A 22,314-nucleotide genomic window follows, 5' to 3' on the forward strand; every position below is an offset into this window, starting at 1 on the left:
TTCTGGTACGCTAGATCTTGTGCGGTTAAAGAACATGCGAGTTGCCCTCATTCTTCCACTTGAGTGGCGACTTCAGATAGAGTAGTGAATGCGGAAGAGTCCGGGCGATACAGAAAAAATAGTGTTCATGAATAAAGAATGTTCGTGCCCGTAGAGAAAAAAAAATGATCAGAATCGTGTCGAAGACTCAGTTGTGCTGATATAAGCGTTAGTGACAAACGTTAGTACGCGGTTTCTGTTCCTGCGGTCAGCAGACATGTACCTGGATAGCTAGTCGCCCAATGTGTGCTCAATCGCTCGGTCATTTCCTTGGTTTGTGGATGGTGCGCGTTGCTTGTTCAATGCAAAACGTTGCATTCACAAGAAGGAGCTTCTAAGGCTTCGGAGAGGAACGCACGTACGCGGTCACTGAGTAACTCACGAGGTGCGCAATGGCAAAGAACAAGCTTGTGATGAATATGTAAACCAACTTCACGAGATCGGGCCTTTGGCACCGCGGCAGTTTCAGCATAGCGCATCAAGTGATGAATAGCGTCAATCACACAGCGGTTCCCGTCAGTTGTGTAGAGGAAAAGGGCCCGTACAAGCCAATTCCGATGCGGTAAAATGACCGGAAGGGGCAAGGTAACGATTGAAGTTGTTCATTGACTATGTGCGGTGGCTTTTTCTGGCGTAGAAATTTTGAACAAGAAGGTACGTACTGTCGGACAAAGCAGTACATTCCATGCCAGTAGTACCGCAGTTGGAGGGCATATGTTAGTGCCACACCAGCATAGCCGCATTGGGCGTCTGCGTGAAAAGAAGCGCAGATATCGGCACGCAGATGGCGAGGAATCACTAGCAACCACTAGCGACTGTCAGAAAGGTAGCTGCGATGATAGAGCACTGAATCCGGATGGTGATATGTCCGGATGTGAAATGACCCAGATGGTTGAATGTCTAGGTGTGCGTCACACTGAACGAGCGGCGGTACCACGAACGACTGAGACACGAACTGCATTATAAAGGCTATCCAAGTGTTTTAGCGCTGCTTTTAAGACATGTAAGTGTATGAAAGCGCCGCATCATCGGAGCTGTAAGCAGAAGCGGTTTCGAATTCATGGGGAAGTTGAGAGTGCGAAAGAGCATCGGCACCTTAATTTCTGCCGCCTGACCTAAAGACGACGCGGATATCATAGTCTTAGAGACGTAATGCCCATTGAGCTAGACGACCAGATGGGTCTTTTAGGGATGATAACCAGCACATGGCGTGATGATCAGACACCACATTAAATAGACGGCCATTTATGTAGGGTCGAAATTTTGCGATTGACCAAACGATGGTCGGACATTCTTTTTCTGTAACTCAATAATTCTCTTCAGCCCTAGGAAGAGTGTGACTTGCCTAGGAAAAGGCGTAGTCATCAAAGCCAGGCTTGCATTGAGAAGGAATAGCGCCAAGGCGACTCCACTATAGTCGGTGGGGACTTTGGTTGGGGCATAAGGATCTAAGTCACGGAGAATAAAGGGAGATATAAGCAGATGGCGTAGTTTTGCGAATGTGTCGTCGCCAGCGGAAGACCACGCCGAAATGCCTTTGCTGTCAAAAGTAGGCATGTTGATGCGGCTACTACAGACGCGACATTACGGACGAATAGATGAAAGTAGGAACATAAGCAGATAAAGCTCTGTATTTCTTCATTGTCGATGGCTTAGGAAACTGGGTGGCGGCCCGTAGTTTGGCAGGTGAGGTAGAACACCGTCCTTGTTCATAACATGCCCTAACATGACGAGCTTACAGGGGACAAACTGACACTTCTACAAATTGAGTTGGGGCTTCACATCTGTGAGCCATTCCAGAATACTTGCGAGGCGAAGCAAATGGGAATTGAAGTCTTTAAAAATGACGTTGTCATCCAGATGCCATTCCAGGCCTCGTAGTATACAGTCCATCAAACGTTTGAACATGGCAGGGGCGTTGCGATGTCCGAACGGCATCATGTTAAGCTCGTACAAGCCACTCGGAGTTATAAACGCAGTCTTGGGGCGGGTAAGTTCATCCATGAGTACCTGCCAGTATCCAGTTCGAAGGTCCAGCGGGTGAAAGAACTCTGCTCTTTGCAAACAGTCGAGCGCATCATTGATTCTAGGGAGCGAATAAACATCTTGCGCGTGATCTTGTTGAGACTCCTGTAATCAACACACAAGCGGATGCTCCCGTCCGTCTTTTTGACGAGTACCACCAAGGAGGCCCACGAACTGTTGGATGGCTGTATAACGCCATGATTGAGCGTATGAGACACTTGATCGTCAATAGCTAAGCGTTCAGCGTGACAGCTCCGGTATTGACACTGAAGCAATGGTGCATGGGTGCCAGAGTTGATACCACAAATGATTGCAAATGTTCGGCACAAATTAATTTGTTTGAACTCGAGAGAGAGGCACCCGCAAGCGGTCTAGAAGAGTGAAAAGTCGGGTTTGTTAAGAAACAGAAAGGTCCGAATCTATTATTGGAAGGAAGGCGTCTCGAGAAAAGGTGGTGGACGTGAGAGCGGGAGTGACACTGGTGATCTGAAGGCTTGTTGCGTGATCGAGCAATTGACTGGCGCAAATGCAATGTCCTGAAGGCGGTCGATGCATTCGCCACAGAAAAATGTTGCTGCTACTGAAAAGCGATTCGTCGCAAAATTGGTTACGCAGGTGTTTCTAACCATCAGAAGAGCAAACGGGAGAAGAAAGATTTTTGGAAAAGTGAAGCCTTGTGACAGTTTGAACGTGACGTTCGAAAAATCAGCATGATTACAAGGGATCAGCCCCAGAACAGAAGACATAGCTGGGATATCCATGTCCGTGGCAACGGCGACACGAGAAATAGAAGGCATGTCAGAATCATCGTCGGAAATCAATGATAACTCTAGTTCAACCCGGGCGAAATCCCTATAGGCATGATGCTGCAGAAAGGAAGTCCCAGCCTAATATGGCGTCGTGTGAGCTGTGGGCAGAAACAATGAATTAAACCACGTAGAGAACGTTCTGGATGAGTAGCCGAGCTGCACGTCACATAAGGGTTCACACGATGTGCCGTTGCCGTACGCAGGGAAAGACATGAAAGCGGTTTCGTAACTTTTCCAACTTGAGACACATTGATTCACGCAATACAGACTTAACAGCTTCAGTACTGATTATTGCTTGAACGGAAACACGTTCAATACAGACAGCCATTTCATTAGTGGTCAAAAAACGACGTCTTGTAGAGTTGTGTATCGATATGGCATTCAAGTCCTGTGATGCTTCACTCGATCACTTCACTTGATCAGAGTGTGCGCGGCACTCATACCCGGGCACACTCTGCAGTCTTCAACACTCTTTGCCTTACTAACTTTATATACAAGTACTCAATAAACGAAGCATTCTTTTTTCCTGCTCGAAACTGGCCAATGCTCATCGTTCATAAGTTCCCGACACAGCACGAAATAAGTCCGACAGTGACGCAGTTCTTGCCTAAGCAACCGCGATGGTCAGTTTTCCGTATGGGCAGATGGTTCAAGTCGAAGCGTCGAAGAAGGCGAACGGCGGCATTGAGAGGGCTATCTGCATGCATTGGAGGCATGGCGGCTCGGTAAAGGGGTTTCCGAAGAAGCGTGGGGAGGCAGTTTTTGCGGTGGTTCTGTGTGGGCATAGCCACAGGTTTTTTAACGCGATAGCGTTAGAGAACTTGTGTCACAGAAATTCTGCCATCGGCATCGGTACCGTTGGTTGTGAGCGAAAAATTGTACGTTGGCGAAAAATTGAGAAAGAATCAAATAAAATGAACAGTGCGATTTCCGGTGCCATTGAGGACTGAGCCCAGGTTGTTTGCGTGGCAAGCAGGTGTCTTAAGACAAAACCACCATATTACTCGCTGCTGCTTCTGGAAAAACATTACATAAAGGGCATGAAGTGGAAGTAGTCTTCTTAACACATTTTGTTAGACAGGTGTCACGACGAAACAGAGCCCATTCAGCGATTTGTAGGCGCATTTGGGTAGCCATCAAACTATGTCGAAAAAGGCCGGGAAAGTGTGTGTGTGTGTGTGTGTGTGTGTGTGTGTGTGTGTGTGTGTTTGTGTGTGTGTGTGTGTGTGTGTGTGTGTGTGTGCACTTAGCGGTTGAGGGATGCACCAGGGGCCAGATTTCGCTATCGCGTTGAAATTGTAAAGGCGAAGGTTAAAGGTCCCCCAATATTATCAAAGATACCTGGACGAGGGACGCACTGGCGACAGAACCACACCACTCAACGTGGCCAGGTAGACGACAGTAGTAACAAATGAATGGTTGTTCGCCATGGGTTGTTGGAAAGCGTTGTAGGACGGCGGTAAAGAGGGACATGATCCTTCCAGTGCGCACGTTGCGTAGAAGTTTGTTGCGGGCTTGTCGGTGCGCGCGTTGCGCAGAAGTTTTTTGGGGGAGCAGGGTCGGCAACGTTTGGCGTTGCACTTGCCTGCCTTCACACTACGTCAGCGTAGGCCGGAGGAGTGGACACGGGTGGTTGCTGGTATGTTGGCGGAAGTGCCTAGGAGGCTTGCTTTTCGATGGTTTGGCGCAGTGACGAGGTGAGCGAATGAGCAATGTTTGGAAAGAAGGGCGCAAAAGACAACTGTCACGTCACTTCCTCTCGGACGAAATGTCGGATTTTTGGCATCAGTATTGTTGAATGTGGAGAAATAGCACTAATGGTCAATGCAGACATCCTGGTCGTGCCGAAAGTAAAGCGTCACGTTGATATGTGCTGTTTTCGCAACTAATTGTACCTTTGGTAAAGTTGAATGACGTCTGCAACTGCTTGAGGGCCCTTCGCAACCAGCATGTGGAAGGCATCGTCCTCGAAGCCCTTCGTGATGTGATTGACCTTGGTGGTTTCAGATGGGTCAAAAACAAAGCGACAGCAGAGTCTTAAGACGTGTTCTATACATGACGCGGAACCCTCGTCAGACAGACGGGCGCGATATAGCAAGCGTTGTTCAGTGCGGAGCTTGCGTGCTGTCGGTCAGCCAAACACGTCCGCGAAGGTGGCCTTGAAAGTGGTGCAATCGGCAAGTTCACTTTTGTGATTGCTGAACCAGAGTTTCGTTACACCTTGGAAGTGAAAGTGGACGCTGCCAAGCTTGTTGCTGTCGTGCCACTTATTTTGGAAGCTTACCTGTTCGTAGAAAGAGAGCCAGCCCTCGAAATCTTGCTGGTCTGTACCGTTGTAGATGACTCGGTTTCGCTCACTTGACACGCAGGAACAGCGGTAAAGTGGAGATGGAGGGGCGAGCTGGTGTGCAATATCCGTGGACATCGTTGATGGCGACGGTATAGTTCGCTTGCGAAGTTCTAGGATGGGAAACGGGTTTAGCATTCTACACCACTTGGTAGCACGCTTTTAGCGGTGAGCCAGAGATACGTTTAGTAAAAACAAGACACAGGCAAAAACCGACCAGTTGGTTGGTTGGTTGTTCTTCAGGCTCCTTGTGCAACCCACCCCAAAGGATCGGCCATGAAACGAATGGTGCCTCATTTTTGAGATCGAATTGTTTTACCAGCCGAGATATTTAAATCGGGATATTTAAAAAAAGAACAGATTGGTAAATGATGGATTAGAAATAAAATATAGGTAATACAAACCCAACAAGCTAATATGGCTTGAAATAAAGTGCATTTATGCCTTAGCCTAACATTCTAATGGTTTTGTTGCCTTTAGAAAATCGAATACGGCTTCACAAACCTTCCTGTTGCTAAATCTAAAAAGGAACCACTGGAAGGGATAAATTTAGAGCCAACCTACGGAGTGTTTTTTTAACAGCCTCTTTCCTATGTTTGTAAATAACCTGCATGTTAGGAGGAAATTATGCAGAGATTCACTCTCGTTGCAGTGGAGGCTTAGGGGAGACTGTGTCAGACCAGACCTGTGTAGGTAAAATTTCAAGAGGGGGGGGGGGGACTTGGCTTTGTAGTCTTGTAATTGATATCTCTGCCATTCTAGAGGAGCACCATCACTTTTTTCCAGGGGTAGTTAAGATGAGAAAAATCACATGTTGCCAAGCGACATTTTTCAAAATCATCTGATATTACAAAATTTTCAAAGTGTGCCAGGGCAATAAATGTAGCGTCGGCATTATGGAACTTATGGGAAAATTATACGAGGCCACTGCAAGTTCTACTGTATAATTATTGCGGATTAAACCTTTATGTCCTGGCATCCACACCAAGCGAATGAGTCGTAAGTGTCATGGGGCAAGGGCGTAAAATACTTTTAAATCATTGCACATATTAGGCGCAGTTATTGAACTACACAAAAACAGGCAGTCTGAAAGAATAATAGCATCTGTTATGAATTGAGGCAATTTCCGTAATGCTAAAAAATTTTCAAGTAATTTCGCTAGATAAATAGGTGTAAAATCAGGTAAACGAATTGAAAAAAGACCATTTCAACACTGAAGTTGCAACACCAACTCCTACCTTTTCTTCACAAACTGAGGCATCGCTTGCTATTACAAACTTTATTTTTAATCTTGCCAGGTGGTCTTTCTAAATGGCAATTAGGTTTCTACTGAAGATATTTTTGCAATTATCAGAAAATATATTGTCAAATTCTATTTTTATTGCTTGAATATGTGTTCTTGGTACCAGCGTCTCATGAAGGTTAATTCATAATCTTTCTAAACGTTTCTGTACGACGATGACTTGTGGGCGCCTAAATCTAGACCGCTGTTGGTTGAAAAAGGACATCGGCTCATTAATGAAAACATATTGCCGCGTTCAACCTGCAGAAAAGAGCTTGCGCAGCAACAAAGGAAGACGAAGCTCTTGCCTGGTCCTGTTTACGAGCGCCTTTCATTTTAATTAAAGTGAGCTCTTCTATATCGATCTTCTGCTGTGTCTGCGTCGTGACACTGGTAGCGGAGCTGGGTACATGTCCAGGACACCTTCCAACAGCCCGGGATTAAGTCCCGAGCTGTTGTAAAATTAGGTTAGCGAATTGAAAAAAGACCACCCAATTGCAAAAACAGCGTGGTGCAGTACGTTTTTTGGCACTGGTACACGCTGGGGACGCTGGTATGTGCTTGTAATCACTGGCAATTCGCTGGGCGCACTGGGAAAAAGCTGTGTCGCACTGGTAGGGGCGCCGGCTCAACCGCTGTGATACTGGTGCGCACTTCGAAGCGCTGGAAGCCCTCAAATTTTCACTGGCAAGCGCTGCTGAATACTGGAGCACGCACTGTTTCTACCAGGGCAACTGCAGCGTGCATAATATTGTAGCGTGCGCAGTGGTTTGTTTTGGTGTCGTTGAATATAAAATGCTTGATTCGACAGCAGGCACAGATGCTACCCTAACATATACCAAGCATACGTCAATTTTTAATAGATACCGAGTATACGGAAGCGGTCTTACCCAGTGCCCTTCCCAGCGAGCCTTTATACCTGTCGTGCCAGCCACGTTAGTATATATGCTACCGGCACTTCTTGCTTCGTGCACACACAATTTTTAAGTGTGACAATAACTGTGAAGTATAGTTTAGACATCCATGAACCTAAATGAACTATTTTGTCTTGTGTCAAGGTTCGCACAAGGAGTGCTGACGATCAAACGTCGCGCTTTCAGCTACGCAGGCTGTCACAAGAAGCTGCCGGCCGAACTTACCCGCTCCTTCTCCGACTGATATGTAACAGCACACAATTTTCAGTTGGTGATTTAGTGCGCCTTCCTGAACTGTCTCCCTTGCATACGTTTTCAGCGGATTTCATTGGTATTTATATGGGTGTTTTTAATTGTTGGTATTGATATACCTGCATATATCTGTGCACTGTACGCAAACTGTTTATTGCCAGCGGAGTCCAGAAAAACGGCTGTCGCTTGCCATCGCCACATCGTAAATGTATATCTGGCTTTGATTGACTTTCCACTTACTTCAGGCACAGTTTAGGTAACTGTTAGAAATATTGCGAAGCTTAAACGCAGGAACTTCAAGCATCGCAACTCAGCTACTTCGAAAGCAGCCTTACCCAGTGCCCCGTCCCAGCGAGGCCTATCGTGCCGCCCGCGTCGGTGTACCTGATGCCGGCTCTTTTTACTTCAAGTAGGCACAATTCTAAAGTGTAAGAATAACTGTAAAGTACAGTTTAGACATGCCTGCGCCTAAATTGACCATTTATCCGCGTGTGCGGTGCCCGCACAAGGAGCGGCAACGATAGATGTGTCGTGCTTTCAGCAACGTAGGCTGTACCGAAAGCTTCCTTCTGAGCGCAGGAGCCGGTACTTCACTGACTCGTGCGTAAAAACACGCGATTTTGTGTTGGCAATTTGGTACGCGTTAGTGAACTAACATACTGGCATACGTTTGAGCGGATTGCATTAGTCATTTCTTCGGTGGTTTCTTAGTTGCAGGTATCAATATAACTGGAAATATGTAATCTGGCACGCCGGATGTGTACTGCTACATCGTCGCTTGCACGAAAAAAAAAATACTCAATATTCACTCGTTTGCTTGGGTATCTGCCAAAGAAGACATGTACTTCATCATTTGTACTTGTTGACTAGTAGCAAGTGCTAGAAACGACTATCAAAGAAAAAAAGACTATCCGCAGCACCAGCTGACAATCTTTGGTTGCTCCTCCAGTCAATTTGAGATTTTCAGAGTTAAGATGTAGATGCTTCAAAAAACTTTGCGCTCTTGCTAATATGTACACGCCATTCGGTGCCCGGAAGCCGTTCGTCACTGTGAATCAAAACGCAATTGTTATTTAGAAAAAAATGTCGTGTCGGTCTTGACTCTGCGACTTTTAAAGATGAAGTTGGACAACGCGTTCTTAGGACAAATAGTCGTTTTACCACCCCACAAACGCGTTCTGGCATGGCGTAGTGTGCAACATGTTTTTGATATCCAAAATATGGTATGCCATGCCAGTTGTCTGTATGTAACGCATCAATATACAGAAGCTTCACAGGATTTTTGCTGTGTTTGTGTGGAAATCGCCATGGGAACGTACAAGCCGGTCTAATTTATTCCAGTCCGTTAGCAATGGCAGACTCGGTTTATGTCATTTATTTCTTAGACAAGTTGTCTCTTGGTTTATTTTCCTTCGCGATCAAAGAAACATATTGCTGCAAACAGTGATAAAAGTTAGGCTGTCATCACGCGTCCGAGATTTCGTTGTCTCTACAAACAGTGATATGTGGCGATATGTGACTGGTTTTTTGAGAGAAGTTGTACAGTCTTTTGAGTTTTTGAAAGTGCGTTTTTCGCTGGAATATCTTGCCACTGTTAGGCGAAAAAATCTGTACAGGGATATCCGTGATGTCTTGTTCCCAACAGCCTTGTACAGATCTATGTTCAATGAAGGACCCGGACAGGACGTTTTGCAAAGGGTCAAAAGGTTGAAAGTTAAAGCAGGGGCAAAACTTTCTTTTTGAAATTGCATTCCGGGACTCTCCCTGTAAAGCAGTGGCTAGCGGACCGGGGAATCAATGTATCATGGACAACCAATTGTTTACTTTGTAAAACACCTGAGACAATAGACCATGTGTTTATTCATTGCTGGGACGCTGTCTTTCATTGGGACATCCTTCAAAGAACATTGAAAAAAGATCTCCCCATTACAAGCCATTGCAATTATTTTCTCTGTGTGGATGATGACGACGGCATACCATACGACATGGTTATGTTAAGTAGCCATCACAGCATCTGGCAGACCACAATGGCTTACAGATATCTTGAGCAGAACATACTTTCTCTCCGGGAGAACTTCATTGCAAATATGCGGTATATCACTGAGGAATATGAACAACAAGAAGAACCTCCCAGCTGGCTAAATATGTTAGAGAAATAGTGCAACCTGAAAAAATTTAATGTGAGCACTTCTGATCAAATATTGGTCCAAGTTTATTTTATCATTCAATTTTCTGTGTGAACACCTGTAAAGAAAAACAGGCAATAAAGAAAAAAACTGGAATGGCGTAGTGGGTAGCGTACTCGTTTAGAGATTAGGAGATAGTGAGTTCAAATCCTGTCGAGCAGTGCTTTATTTTTTTCAATTTTTATTTCATTTATATTTTTATTGTGAGTGCGTGTTATTTTACCTATATTGATTTGTGGGGTGTAACGTCCCAAAACCACCATATGATTATGAGAGACGCCGTAGTGCAGGGCTCCGGAAATTTTGACCACCTGGGGTTCTTTAACGTGTATTTTACCTATATATTTATTTATTTATGTCAAATGGGTGCCCCTGTTTTATCCCTGGGAAGCCATTTTACACAGAGTACTGGGACGGTGCCGCTCCAGCGTCCCAGTACCTTTGCTGGGAGGCACTGGTACCAGCGCCATACTGGGCCAATAATCAGGCGTGGCGCTGAACGCTGGTACCCAGTGACGCTGCTTTTTGCAATGGGGCATTTCAACACTGAAGTTGCAACACCGCCTCCTACCTTTCTTCGCAAACAGAAACCTTGCTTGCTATTACAATCTTTATTTTTAATCGTGCTAGGTGGTCTTTCTGAATGTCAATGAGGTTTCTACTGATAATAATTTATGAGTAGAAAGGTTCTACAGATAGGGAGCCACGGGAGCGGCCGCGTCAGCAGCACATGTAAGTGAGCTCTGCACATATCTGCCTATTACTTTAGCAATTTTGGTTCTAGGAGGGTCAGAGTGGTGTCTATTTGTTCGTGAAGATACAAGGAGTTCAACCGCTACAAATACTGCTATTACAAACGAAAATTTTAAATTTTAGGAGCGGAAAACAGTGTGAATCTGTGAAAACAACAACAGTTAGACCACGTGTTTTTTACGATCGCTTGTAGCTTCGTTAATATTCTACCGGGAAACTTCTTACTTATAAAGCTGAAAATCCTTAGGGTAGACATGACGCTACTGAAGTTTGATCAGGCTAGGTTTAATAGTTAGAGTAATTCTGCAATCAAAATTAAGCCTAATCACTAAAAAGAATAAATTGGTAATATCACCTCGCAAACGCATTTAAACTTTGTCCGTTTAATATAATAATAAACCGCACCCCATAGGCTATCAGGAGGCCCAATTCCCTACACTCTAGGCCCTAATTAAGGTGGCAATCAGCAAAAATCTCATTTCATAAAAACAAATTTTGAAAAGGAGCTATAAACGCCACTGAAAAATAGCTAATATCTTCTTTTAGAACACAACAGTCCGGTTTTTTCCGTGTAAAAATAATTTTGATAGCTTAAGGTAACCGCAAGATACAGAGTTAGAAAGAATATAACGAAAACCGCAAATAAATGTGGGGCGCCCGCGTCTTCCCTCTCTCAGAGGAGGAGGGTGGCTCACTGCTCGGAAGAAAAGGTACTCCCGTCAGATCAAAATCTTGAACCACGTGTTTTTTTTCCCCTTATGATCGCTTTTAACTTTGCTAATAACCTACCGGGAAACTTCTAACTCATACAGTGCAAAGCCCTAATTGTAGACCTGTCGCCGCTCAGGTTTCATCAGGACAGGAGTAATAGTACCGGAACTATTTCGTGACCAAAATAATCCTAATCACTAAAAAGATTAATTTGGTAACATCACCTCACAAACGAATTCAAATTTTGTCCGCTTAATTTATCAATAAACAGCACCCCATAGGCTAATCGGAGGCCCAACTCCGGTTTCTCTAGACCTTTAATTAAGGGGGTAATAAGCAGAAATCCCATTTCATTAAAACATTTTTATAAAAATAACCACAAACTTGACTGATACACCGCTGAAACCTACCTTTAGAACATAACAATCAGGGTGTGGCGATGGCGTAGTGGTTAGAGCATCCGCCACGCATGCAAGAGGTCTGTGGTTCAAATCCCGGTGCCGCGCAGTTCCCAACCGGAAAAAAAAAGTCCGCGTGTAGATGGAACTGCATTAAGAGGTCTGGGTTGCGGCCTCACCGGTAACCACCGCCGGGAACGCACTCCCTCACCATAGAAGGATCGGCCACCCTGGTGCAGTATCTGGCCCCTACCTCCCACATGCATACGTCAAATAACTCACGGCCCTCAGTTCCCAGCAGCTGCGAAGCAACTGACCATAGCGGCGGTCAGATCTGCAACGCAACAGAGGGTGCTAAGAATCTCTGGACTACAGGCCGCCTTTGGAACCTGAACTTGGCAACGTTGAACGCTAGAACCTGATCTAGTGAGGGAAGTCTAGCTGTACTATTGGAGGAGCTAGAGGGTGTTAAATGGGATATAATAGGGCTCAGTGAGGTTAGGAGGACGGATGAGGCCTATACTGTGCTACAGAATGGGCACGTCCTTTGCTATCGGGGCTTGGCAGACAGAAGAGAACTGGGAGTGGGGTTCCTAATTCACAGAAACATAGCTGGCAACATTGAGGAATACTATAGCATTAATGAAAGGGAGGTAGGTATTGTAATTAAACTGAATAAAAGATACAAGATGAAGGTAGTACAGGCTTATGCGCCTACATCCAGCTATGATGACGCTTCAGTTGAAAGCTTCTATGAAGACGTGGAATCGGCAATGAGTAGGGTAAAAACACAGTATACTATAGTGATTGGCGACATTAATTCAAAGGTAGAGAAGAAGCAGGCTGGAGACCAGGCAGTAGGAGGTTATGGCATCGGCACTAGAAACGCCAGAGGAGAGCTACTAGTAGAATTCGCAGAACGTAATAATTTGCGGATTTTGAATACTTTCTACCGAAAACGAGAAAACGGCAAGTGGACATGGAGGAGCCCTAATGGCGAAAATAAGAACGAAATAGACTTTATAAAGACTGCACACCCAGGAATCGTGCAGGATGTGGAAGTGGTTGGCAAGGTACGATGCAGTGACCATAGAATGGTACGGTCTCGAATTCGCCTAGACTTGAAGAAAGAACGACAGAGACTGATACGCAAGAAGCCAATCAATGAGCTAACACTGAGAGGAAAAGTACAGGAATTCAGAGTGTCGCTGCAGAACAGGTACTCGGCTCTTAGTGAGGAAATCAACCTTAGCGTAGATACAATGAATGATAATCTAACGAGTATCATTACGGAGTGTGCAGTGGAAGTTGGAGGCAGGGTAGTTAGACAGGACACTGGCAAGCTTTCCGAGGAAACGAAAAACCTAATTACGAAGCGTCAAAGCATGAAAGTGTCAAGTACAACAGACAAATTAGAACTGGCGGAGCTTTCAAAGTTGATTAATAGGCGTAAATATGCGATGTAAGAAGGTATAACATGGAGAGAATTGAACACGCTCTGAAAAACGGAGGAAGCGTCAAAGCAGTGAAGAGAAAACTTGGGATAGGCAAAAGTCGGATGTATGCACTAAGGGACAAAGAAGGCAAAATAACTACCAATATGGATAGGATAGTTAAAATAGCGGAGGAGTTTTACAGAGATCTGTACAGTAGCCGAGACAACCATGACGTTAATACTATAAGAACTAGCAGTAACCCAGATGACACCCCACCAGTAATGATAGAAGAAGTCAGAAAAGCTTTGGAGAGCATGCAAAGAGGCAAAGCTGCAGGTGAGGATCAGGTAACCTCAGATCTGCTGAAAGATGGAGGACAGATTGTGTTAGAAAAACTAGCCACCCTGTTTACGAGGTGTCTCCTGACGGGAAGGGTACCAGAGTCTTGGAAGAACGATTGATTTGATTGATTGATTTGTGGGGTTTAACGTCCCAAAACCACCATTTGATTATGAGAGACGCCGTAGTGGAGGGCTCCGGAAATTTTGACCACCTGGGGTTCTTCAACGTGCACCCAAATCTGAGTACACGGGCCTACAACATTTCCGCCTCCATCGGAAATGCAGCCGCCGCAGCCGGGAATCGAACCCGCGACCTGCGGGTCAGCAGCCGAGTACCTTAGCCACTAGACCACCGCGGCGGGGCATTGGAAGAACGCTAACATCATCTTAATACATAAGAAAGGAGATGACAAGGACTTGAAGAATTACAGGCCGATCAGCTTGCTCTCTGTAGTATACAAGCTACAGCCGGATTAATGCAAACAGTTCAAGTGCCCACCATGCTTTTTGCACAATTCAGAACGGACTCCCTTGGACCATTTCCGACATCACATACTGGAAACAAGTGGATCATTGTCGCCACTGACTATCTTACTCACTACGCAGAAAAAAGGCTTTATCAAGTGGAACCGCAGTAGAATCAGCACGATTTTTCATTGATAACATCATTCGAGGCATGGTGCTCCTAGAGTTATAATAACGGGCAGAGGTACCGCTTTCACGGCCATGCTCCTCAAATCAGTGCTTGAGCTGAGTGGAACGGCGCATCGAAAAACTACCTCCTAACACCCACAAGCCAACGGCTTAACAGAACGCTTCAAGAAGATAATTGCTGATATGCTGATTATGTACATCGACGTCAATCATAAAAATTGGGACGACGTTCTACAATACGTGACGTTTGCCTATGATACGGTGCAGCAGTAAACAACACGAAGCATGCCATTTAGTCTTCTTTATGGCCGTGAATATATAAGAAATACATAAGAAATACATAATACATAAGAAAGGAGATGACAAGGACTTGAAGAATTACGGGCCGATCAGCTTGCTCTCTGTAGTATACAAGCTATTTACAAAGGTAATTGCTAACAGAGTAAAGAAAACATTATAATTCAATCAACCAAAGAAACAAGCAGCATTTCGAACAGGCTACTCAACAATTGACTACATTCATACTATCAATCAGGTAATAGAGAAATGCTCAGAGTATAACCAACCACTATACATAGCTTTCATAGATTAGGAGAAGGCGTTTGATTCAGTAGAAATATCAGCCGTCATGCAAACACTGCGAAATCAAGGCGTAGATGAAGTATATATAAACATTCTGGAAGAAATCTACAGGGGATCAACTGCTACCATAGTGCTTCATAAAGAAAGCAACACAATACCAATCAAGAAGGGTGTAAGACAGGGGGACACAATTTCCCCAATGCTATTTACCGCGTGCTTACAGGAGGTTTTCAGAAGCCTAGAATGGGAACAGTTAGGGATAAGAGTCAATGGAGAATACCTTAGTAACCAGCGCTTCGCCGATGACATTGCATTGCTGAGTAACTCGGGGAACAAATTGCAACTCATGATTACGGAGCTAGACAAGGAGAGCAGAAAGGTGGGTCTTAAAATTTATCTGCAGAAAACGAAACTAATGTACAACAACCTCGGCAAGGAGCAGCGCTTCGAGATAGGTAATAGTGCACTTGAAGTTGTAAAAGACTATGTCTACTTAGGGCAGGTAATAACCGCAGATCTGAACCACGAGATTGAAGTAACTAGAAGAATAAGAATGGGGTGGAGCACATTCGGCAAGCACTCTCAAATTATGACAGGTAGATTGCCACTATCACTCAAGAGGAAGGTATATAACAGCTGTATCTTGCCGGTACTTAGCTACGGAGCAGAAACCTGGAGACTTACAAAGAGGGTTCAGCTTAAATTGAGGATGACGCAGCGAGCAATGGAAAGAAAAATGGTAGGTGTAACCTTAAGAGACAAGAAGAGAGCAGAGTGGGTTAGGAAACAAACGGGGGTTAAGGATATCATAGCTGAAATCAAGAAGAAGAAATGGACATGGGCAGGGCATGTAGTGCGTAGACAGGATAACCGCTGCTCATTAAGGGTAACTGACTGGATTCCCAGAGAAGGGAAGCGGGTTAGGGGGAGACAGAAGGTTAGGTGGGCAGATGAGATTAAGAAGTTTGCGGGTATAAATTGGCAGCAGCAAGCACAGGAGCGGGTTAACTGGCGGAACATGGGAGAGGCCTTTGTCCTGCAGTGGACGTAGTCAGGCTGATGATGATGATGATGGCCGTGAAGTGACGACAATGCTTGATGCCATGTTGCTGCACGACTGCAATGATACAGATACGGATGTTCAAGCCTTTACCCAACGAGCTGAGGAGGCGCGGCAGCTAAATCAGAAATCGTACACGTTGTGCGGATGAAGCCGTATTGCAGTGAGCCAGTTGCATAATACGTCGACTACATACACCGCGTATTCTGTATCCGAGCCTCGGGACGATGCTCTTGCTGGAGGGAGGCAAATGCCACATTCAACCCGCAGAGCTTGCGCAGCCAGAAAGGAAGACGAAGCTCTTGCCCGGTCCTCTGTACGAGCGCCTTTCATTTTAATTAAAGTGAGCTCTTCTATATCGGACTTCTGCTGTGTCTGCGTCGTGACAATATTGTGACCTCTTCTGTGGAGATGCATATCTTTTTAGGAAGGTACGAACTGCTAGTAAAATCCTAACCCTTCGCATTCCAAAAGTACCAGTGCTGTAATTTTGTAGGCGTGTGCTGAAGAATAGAAGACACAGCCTAATTTCAATATCGGGTGAATTTACGTACAATATATAATTACCAGCACTTCACAATATAAAGAAGATCGTTTATTGCTGTGTCTATGAAGCATCTCAAGCACCCGTGCTCTGTAAGCTGCCATATATTTTAATGTGCACACTCCGATTCAGGTTTTCTGTATAAGTCCAAAGTATTTCATAAACCAGTTGTCAAGCGGAGCGAGCACCAACAGTTTCCCCTCTCTTTTTTCACTGGTGCGTGTGCCATATATCCATGCTACACACTTATGAAGCTGCTTGAACGCAAAGACATGCTCATAATAAAATATTATCTCATATTTTTTTCCCTCACAGGGTGACGGAGGCAGTCCACTGGTGTGCGAGTACAACGGTCTGTGGAAGGCCGTCGGACTTGTCTCTTGGGGCATTGGATGCGGACAGGCTGGCGTGCCGGGAGTGTATGTCAACCTGGCGCAATACCGCGACTGGATAGACAGCGTCATCACCGGGCTCCAATAAGGACGCACCAGTGATTCGCTCGGAGCTGCCGTCCACGCAACCCTAGCGTGGAAGATTTGGCCGTGTGCCAAGTGTTCCGAGCGTCTTGAGTTCCTGAAAGGCGACAAATCATTTTCGGGCATCAAGAAACCTACAATATGCGTAGAGCTGGAAGCCGTGTTGCTGGTCCAGACAACCATGCAGTACTGTCGCGTATGGATAGAAATCACAAATGTGACATTATGGCAATCTTATATCGCGTCACATCACATAATAAATACTGTTGATCACGCGTTGGTAAAGGCACAAGTAGAATATGTCACGTGCGGCGTATTCGCACTGCCATGGTGGCCGCGTGAATAAGCATGGTATCTAAATGCAGAGTCAGTTTTAGAAATTGTAAGTCATTTCTAAAGCACTTAGATAAGCAAGATGAAGGATGTAAGAAAGCAGCCTCCAATTGTGACGAATGCTTAAGCCGCTTTTACAAACTTATTTGTGGCTGAGACGACCATCAAGCGATTGCGAACATACAATTGGAAACAACGGGAACATGGTGGCATCCTATTCATATTTGTTGCTGTTTTTCTGTACTGATTAGTGCGTTGATATGCTTTCCTTCCCAAAGATTGAGCCATAATCTAAACTTGTGAGCCCCAAAAATTTGTTTACTTAGGCTTGACAGAATAATCGCAGAATAATCGACGTTAGGTATTTTCTCCGCAGTGGGCCATAACCAATTGCACATTTCATGGACAAACATTTGCCAAAGAAAAGCTGTATCTAAGCATGAGACTTTGTTGAGGGCGTGCAGGTAACATTCTACGACAACATGTTTGCAGTGGTCTCTTATCGGAATCACATATGCAAGCACTAGTAAGTAGGAAGTGCATAGACATTTTTAATAAATTTTCAATTCAATATTACCGCATTTACACGTCATACTAAGCAACGATGATGGCGAATAAAGCTGCATGAGAGAAACTCGATGCCAACTACCCGTTAAACACTAGCAAGATAAGTTCATCTCATTCTATTGTAGTACCATTGAAAAAAGAAATGCATACAGCAAAACAAAATTTAAAAAACGATAATTCAGCAATTTCAAAGGGCAGGGCAAATATTTTTAAACATCTTAAAAAAGGCTACATTCGCGATAACAGTTTTATTGCTGTGTTTCAAGGAGCAAAAGATATCCTTCGATGTATTTTATACCTACTTAGTTTAAGGGTACACATGAAATTGTTCCAAAAGCACAGTTTGTTCGTGCGAGCGCAAATACGCAATGTCCAGTGTCCAAAAAATCGGCTGATTTTTAAGTTCACCATGTTCTAGATATAAGTGAATCTCTTGTTTCGAGTTTGAAAACAAAAAAACATATAAGCTCATACTCATACAGGTGGTCAAATCGGGTATTTTTTACATGAATAGATCGTATATTTTTCTGTTGCAGGCTAAGCCGACGATAGCCCGTAAGGCTCGTTCGTTCTGTGTTAGGAAGGCAACTAATGAGCTTGCTGTACTCCTTGACTAAACAAGGCAAAAAAAGCACAGATGCGAAGGAAAGAATGCACTACAAACCATCAATTTACGTGCTATTGGTCGCAATCTGTAGCATCTGCAGAGCATAGAAAAAACTTCGCTGACTTCGTGTTTAAAGCATTCTATACTGTGGTCTCATGCCATCAAATCATTAAAAGGATAACATTCAATGTTTTAGTTTACCATTGTTTTCATTCTGTTCTCGATCTCATGGCTGATATTCCCATGGTATACCAAGAGCAGTCAGTTGTCCTGGAATCAGTTTTTATTGTAGAATATGTGCACTATTTATTAAAGAATGTTTGCCAATAAAATGTATACTTCCTGATTAGGGAATCTGTAGCTTCACAGCTTAATGGTTTTGCGTCTTTGTGGTGTTGTCCACCGCACAGGAGTTGAACGAATCGCATTCATTCATTTATTCGCTCGTTCGTTCATTTGTTCACATTTCATTTTTTTCGTCGTCAGAAAGGAACGAATATGACTGAAACCACTACTGCGACATACCAAATGTCCTAAATGAATGCTTCAGCCATTGAGTGTTTTATTTCCCCACAACAGACAAAAAATCAGAAGCATAAGCTGCAATCTATTATGAGCCGTTTCATCTCCAATGATATATTTAGTGAAGTCGCGAACTTCAGTGCACGTAGCTAATTCGCAGACTCATAAAAGGCTACAAACGAGCATGGTGAGCAACGTCACAAGGAAGCCGTGGCCGCAATACCTCGGTAATACAGATACGAGGTTTTACGCACGTGAAGATTGTACACATGCATCTATATTTCTCTGAATTCACTATTGTGTCAAAATGGTTGATTGGGCGAGTTGGTGATACATGACTAATTATGGAATGGAAGCGCACAACGTTGAAGCAGACGGAAAGACAGGGACAAGCGCTTGTCCCTGTCTTTCCGTCTGCTTCAACGTTGTGCGCTTCCATTCCATAATTAGTCACTATTGTGTGACTTGGAAAATCGTGTTTATGTCGCTTTCTATTGCAATTTTGAAGGTAAGTACTCATGAACAGTAGAAACCAGCAGATCTTTCTTCCCATTATGCCAGACAAATTAAAGGCACCATGTTTTTTGAAATATTTTCTTGCATGATGTTATCCTCACTTTCGGGCGATGTCTACATTGGTGCGTTGAAGAATGTTCTCAAGTACACTTTCCAATGAAATGTGATGTTCAAGTGACGTGGCGTATGCGGTTTGCGAATGTATGCAGCTAATCACACTGACAGTGGCTCCTGTCAGCTGGGCGTTAAATAAAGTGCATTGTAGGCTTCACAAAAATGTTTTCATTATTTGGCTAAACTTTTGTTTGGTCTCTTTACGAGAACCTCTATTCGAGGTTACAACTAGAAGCCAGTATTTCAAGCACTGAAAAAATCGCAATTTAGATTTCAAAAATATGCAGGCATAACGTAGTTTCCTAAATATAGACACTATATTTTTTAAAGTGAAATTTCTGAGGAAAGACGTAAGAGAGAAAAGCAGAAAGAACTTCATAGTTAAAGATGGCAAAGGGCGGCTATGATTTAACATTGCCATATAGTTGTCCTTTTCTGCCCCCATGGTTTGCAAAGCACGGTCTTTTTAGTATTGTCCAGCATGGTTAGCTAAGTGTCCACCATCAAATGAACACGCTGCTGGTGTACATAGGTGCGCGCAAGGTTCCCCTTAAGGGAGGGGAGTGGGGAGCAGGCAAATGTTCGTCACAGCGCATCCTTCCTTATTATATCATTGAATGGGGCTGACTTTGCGCTCTCTTAATTAATTAAGAAAGGTGGCAGCCCCCTCCCTGCCCGTCCCCCTGTTCGCAAGCCTATGCTCCCGTGTCTCAATCATCTCGGCATTGAACAGAAGACTAGTACGGGGGTTAATGAGCAGACCTTCATAAGGTCACAGGGGGCTTTAAGCCTATTGGCTGGGTCTATTTGCGCAGGTTCAATTTCTCCTCCGTCTGTGAACACGTCCCTTTGTCAAACCTCGCCCGGTTTGAGCATTTCAAGCTGGCAAGTATAATACATATATTGGGCACTCACGATCTCGTAGGCCAAGATTCGCAATGCTAGAGAAATGCCAATCTGATCGCCACTTGCTCTTCTTCTCGCGGGCGTGTGCCCCAACACGGATGAGGCGACGCACAAGGCATTCTCCTGCGTGCGTCACAGTACGGGAAACTGCAAGAATATTTCGAGGCGACATGTGCAGTATGTGAAATCTGTTGCTCGAATAAATGAATGATAGTTGATAGAAAAAAATTCGGCAGATTCCACGAACAAGGGGGAATCGATGATATGAGAAGCACGAATGAGGAAGGTTGATATGTCACTATATAATCTACAGAGCGTTACAAGGCGAAAGTAAATTATGCCGTACATGACTTTCTTGTCACGAATATTATGTTTGGACGTGTAATTTACCTTCGTCATCTATTCATGTCACCGGAAACCAAACTTGGTATATGTGGAGCAAGCGAAACGGCCGCTGGCGCGCTATGAGCGTAGCATGTAGTCATATTTTACATGGCGAGAATATCGCGGTTATCATGCTGGGACCTGTCATTTATATTCGTCATCCATTCACGTCATGTAATACCGAAGTTGGTATACGTGGCACTCGCGTAACGGCAGCGAGAACGCTATGAGCGTAACATGTGGTCATGCTTTACATTGAACGTATATAATTATCAAGTTTTGACGTGTCATTTACTTTCGCCATCTATTGACATCACGTGATCCCAAATTTGGCATATGTGGAGCTAACGAAACGGCAGCGAGGGAATCATGAGCGTGTGTTTTCATGTTATTACATGACCCGCGTGTCATGATTATCATGCTTACACCAAACATATACCTTCGTTATTCATTGACGACACGTAACACCAAAATCGGTATATGTGGAGCTAGCGAAACGGCCATGAGTACATGAAAGTTGAAAAGTTGAAAGTTGAAATTTATTTCACCACAACGATACACCGTGATTTACACAAACAAGAAGCAATTGTGGCATGGAAAGTAGGAAAAAAGCTGCGCTATAGCAGCTTGACTAGCCCCACCTTCCATTTGTACAAGGCAACAGAAACAATGGCACACCAAGCTCCATACGGTGCTCACGTATGATTGAAAGAAAAAAGAAAAGAAAATAACATTCTAGTGGTTGTTTATGAAGTACAGAATAGATGCACACTTGGGTGTTTACAAACAAACAATTTTTGGGAAAAAAGGCAACCAATATAAGACGCTATAACAGAAAGGGGTACACTTAAAATTTCATGCATTTACAAGTACTGGGTGTAATTTTTCTGGGTTTATAGTTCCTTATACAAACAGGTTTAATATATCACTACTTCAAAAGGAGACGCAATTGCTGTTCTGTGAGCTTGAACTTATTTAGTATAGGGGGAACAGAGTGCTTTAGCATTTGGAGTCCGTAATTTGTTCGCGGTCGGGGGATGTGCCAGTGTTGAAAACTCCGCATCGGACGCAACAAAATTTTCGGCTGTAAATGTGCTAAGCCTCTCAGTTTTGCGCAATTCTTTCGAATTTCAGACCTCAAAGACAACAACAAGTTATGTTCATATGCAACACACATTCCTTCTAAAAACTCAAACAGATTCTCATACCTCTTTCGATTCATTTTATTTTATGTAACTTTTATGTGCTGCTGTGACTTTATGAATTTTTTTTTTTTGCTTTTGTCTGCCTGTTTGTTGTGCGTAAATAGTCTCTTATTATTTCTTTATGTGCTAATTCATAATTGCTGTTCATTTCTTTGTTAATACTGGCTTGATGTAAAAAAAAAAATTTGTAAATGTTTTTTGATATTGTATGTATCTCAATTTCTCAATTTTTGTACTGCTATATATAACCTGTTTATGTATGTGTGTACATAGGGGGTTGGCGCTTTGTCAGGCTTTCTTTGCCTTTACGCCGATCCCCTAGGCAAACTGTGTACACGGGTTGTCTGAAAT

The 22,314-nt window shown here is 44.0% G+C and overlaps 1 protein-coding gene across 2 annotated transcripts in view; it reads left to right on the forward strand.

Annotated features, from left to right (window-relative positions):
• Positions 1–18,662, forward strand: part of LOC119166686 (uncharacterized) — a 293,532-nt gene extending 274,870 nt beyond the window's left edge. The window contains exon 9 of one of the 2 annotated variants that reach the window (XM_037418005.2): positions 16,649–18,662. In XM_037418005.2, coding sequence (XP_037273902.1) covers positions 16,649–16,813 — 165 coding nt within the window. In that variant the 3' untranslated portion in view covers positions 16,814–18,662. The remainder of the gene's footprint in view (positions 1–16,648) is intronic. The other variant, XM_075883399.1, reaches the window with a different exon arrangement.
• The last annotated feature ends 3,652 nt before the right edge of the window (positions 18,663–22,314 follow it).

The sequence above is a fragment of the Rhipicephalus microplus genome, unplaced genomic scaffold (genome assembly GCF_043290135.1).
Source record: "Rhipicephalus microplus isolate Deutch F79 unplaced genomic scaffold, USDA_Rmic scaffold_16, whole genome shotgun sequence".
Classification (NCBI taxonomy): domain Eukaryota; kingdom Metazoa; phylum Arthropoda; class Arachnida; order Ixodida; family Ixodidae; genus Rhipicephalus; species Rhipicephalus microplus.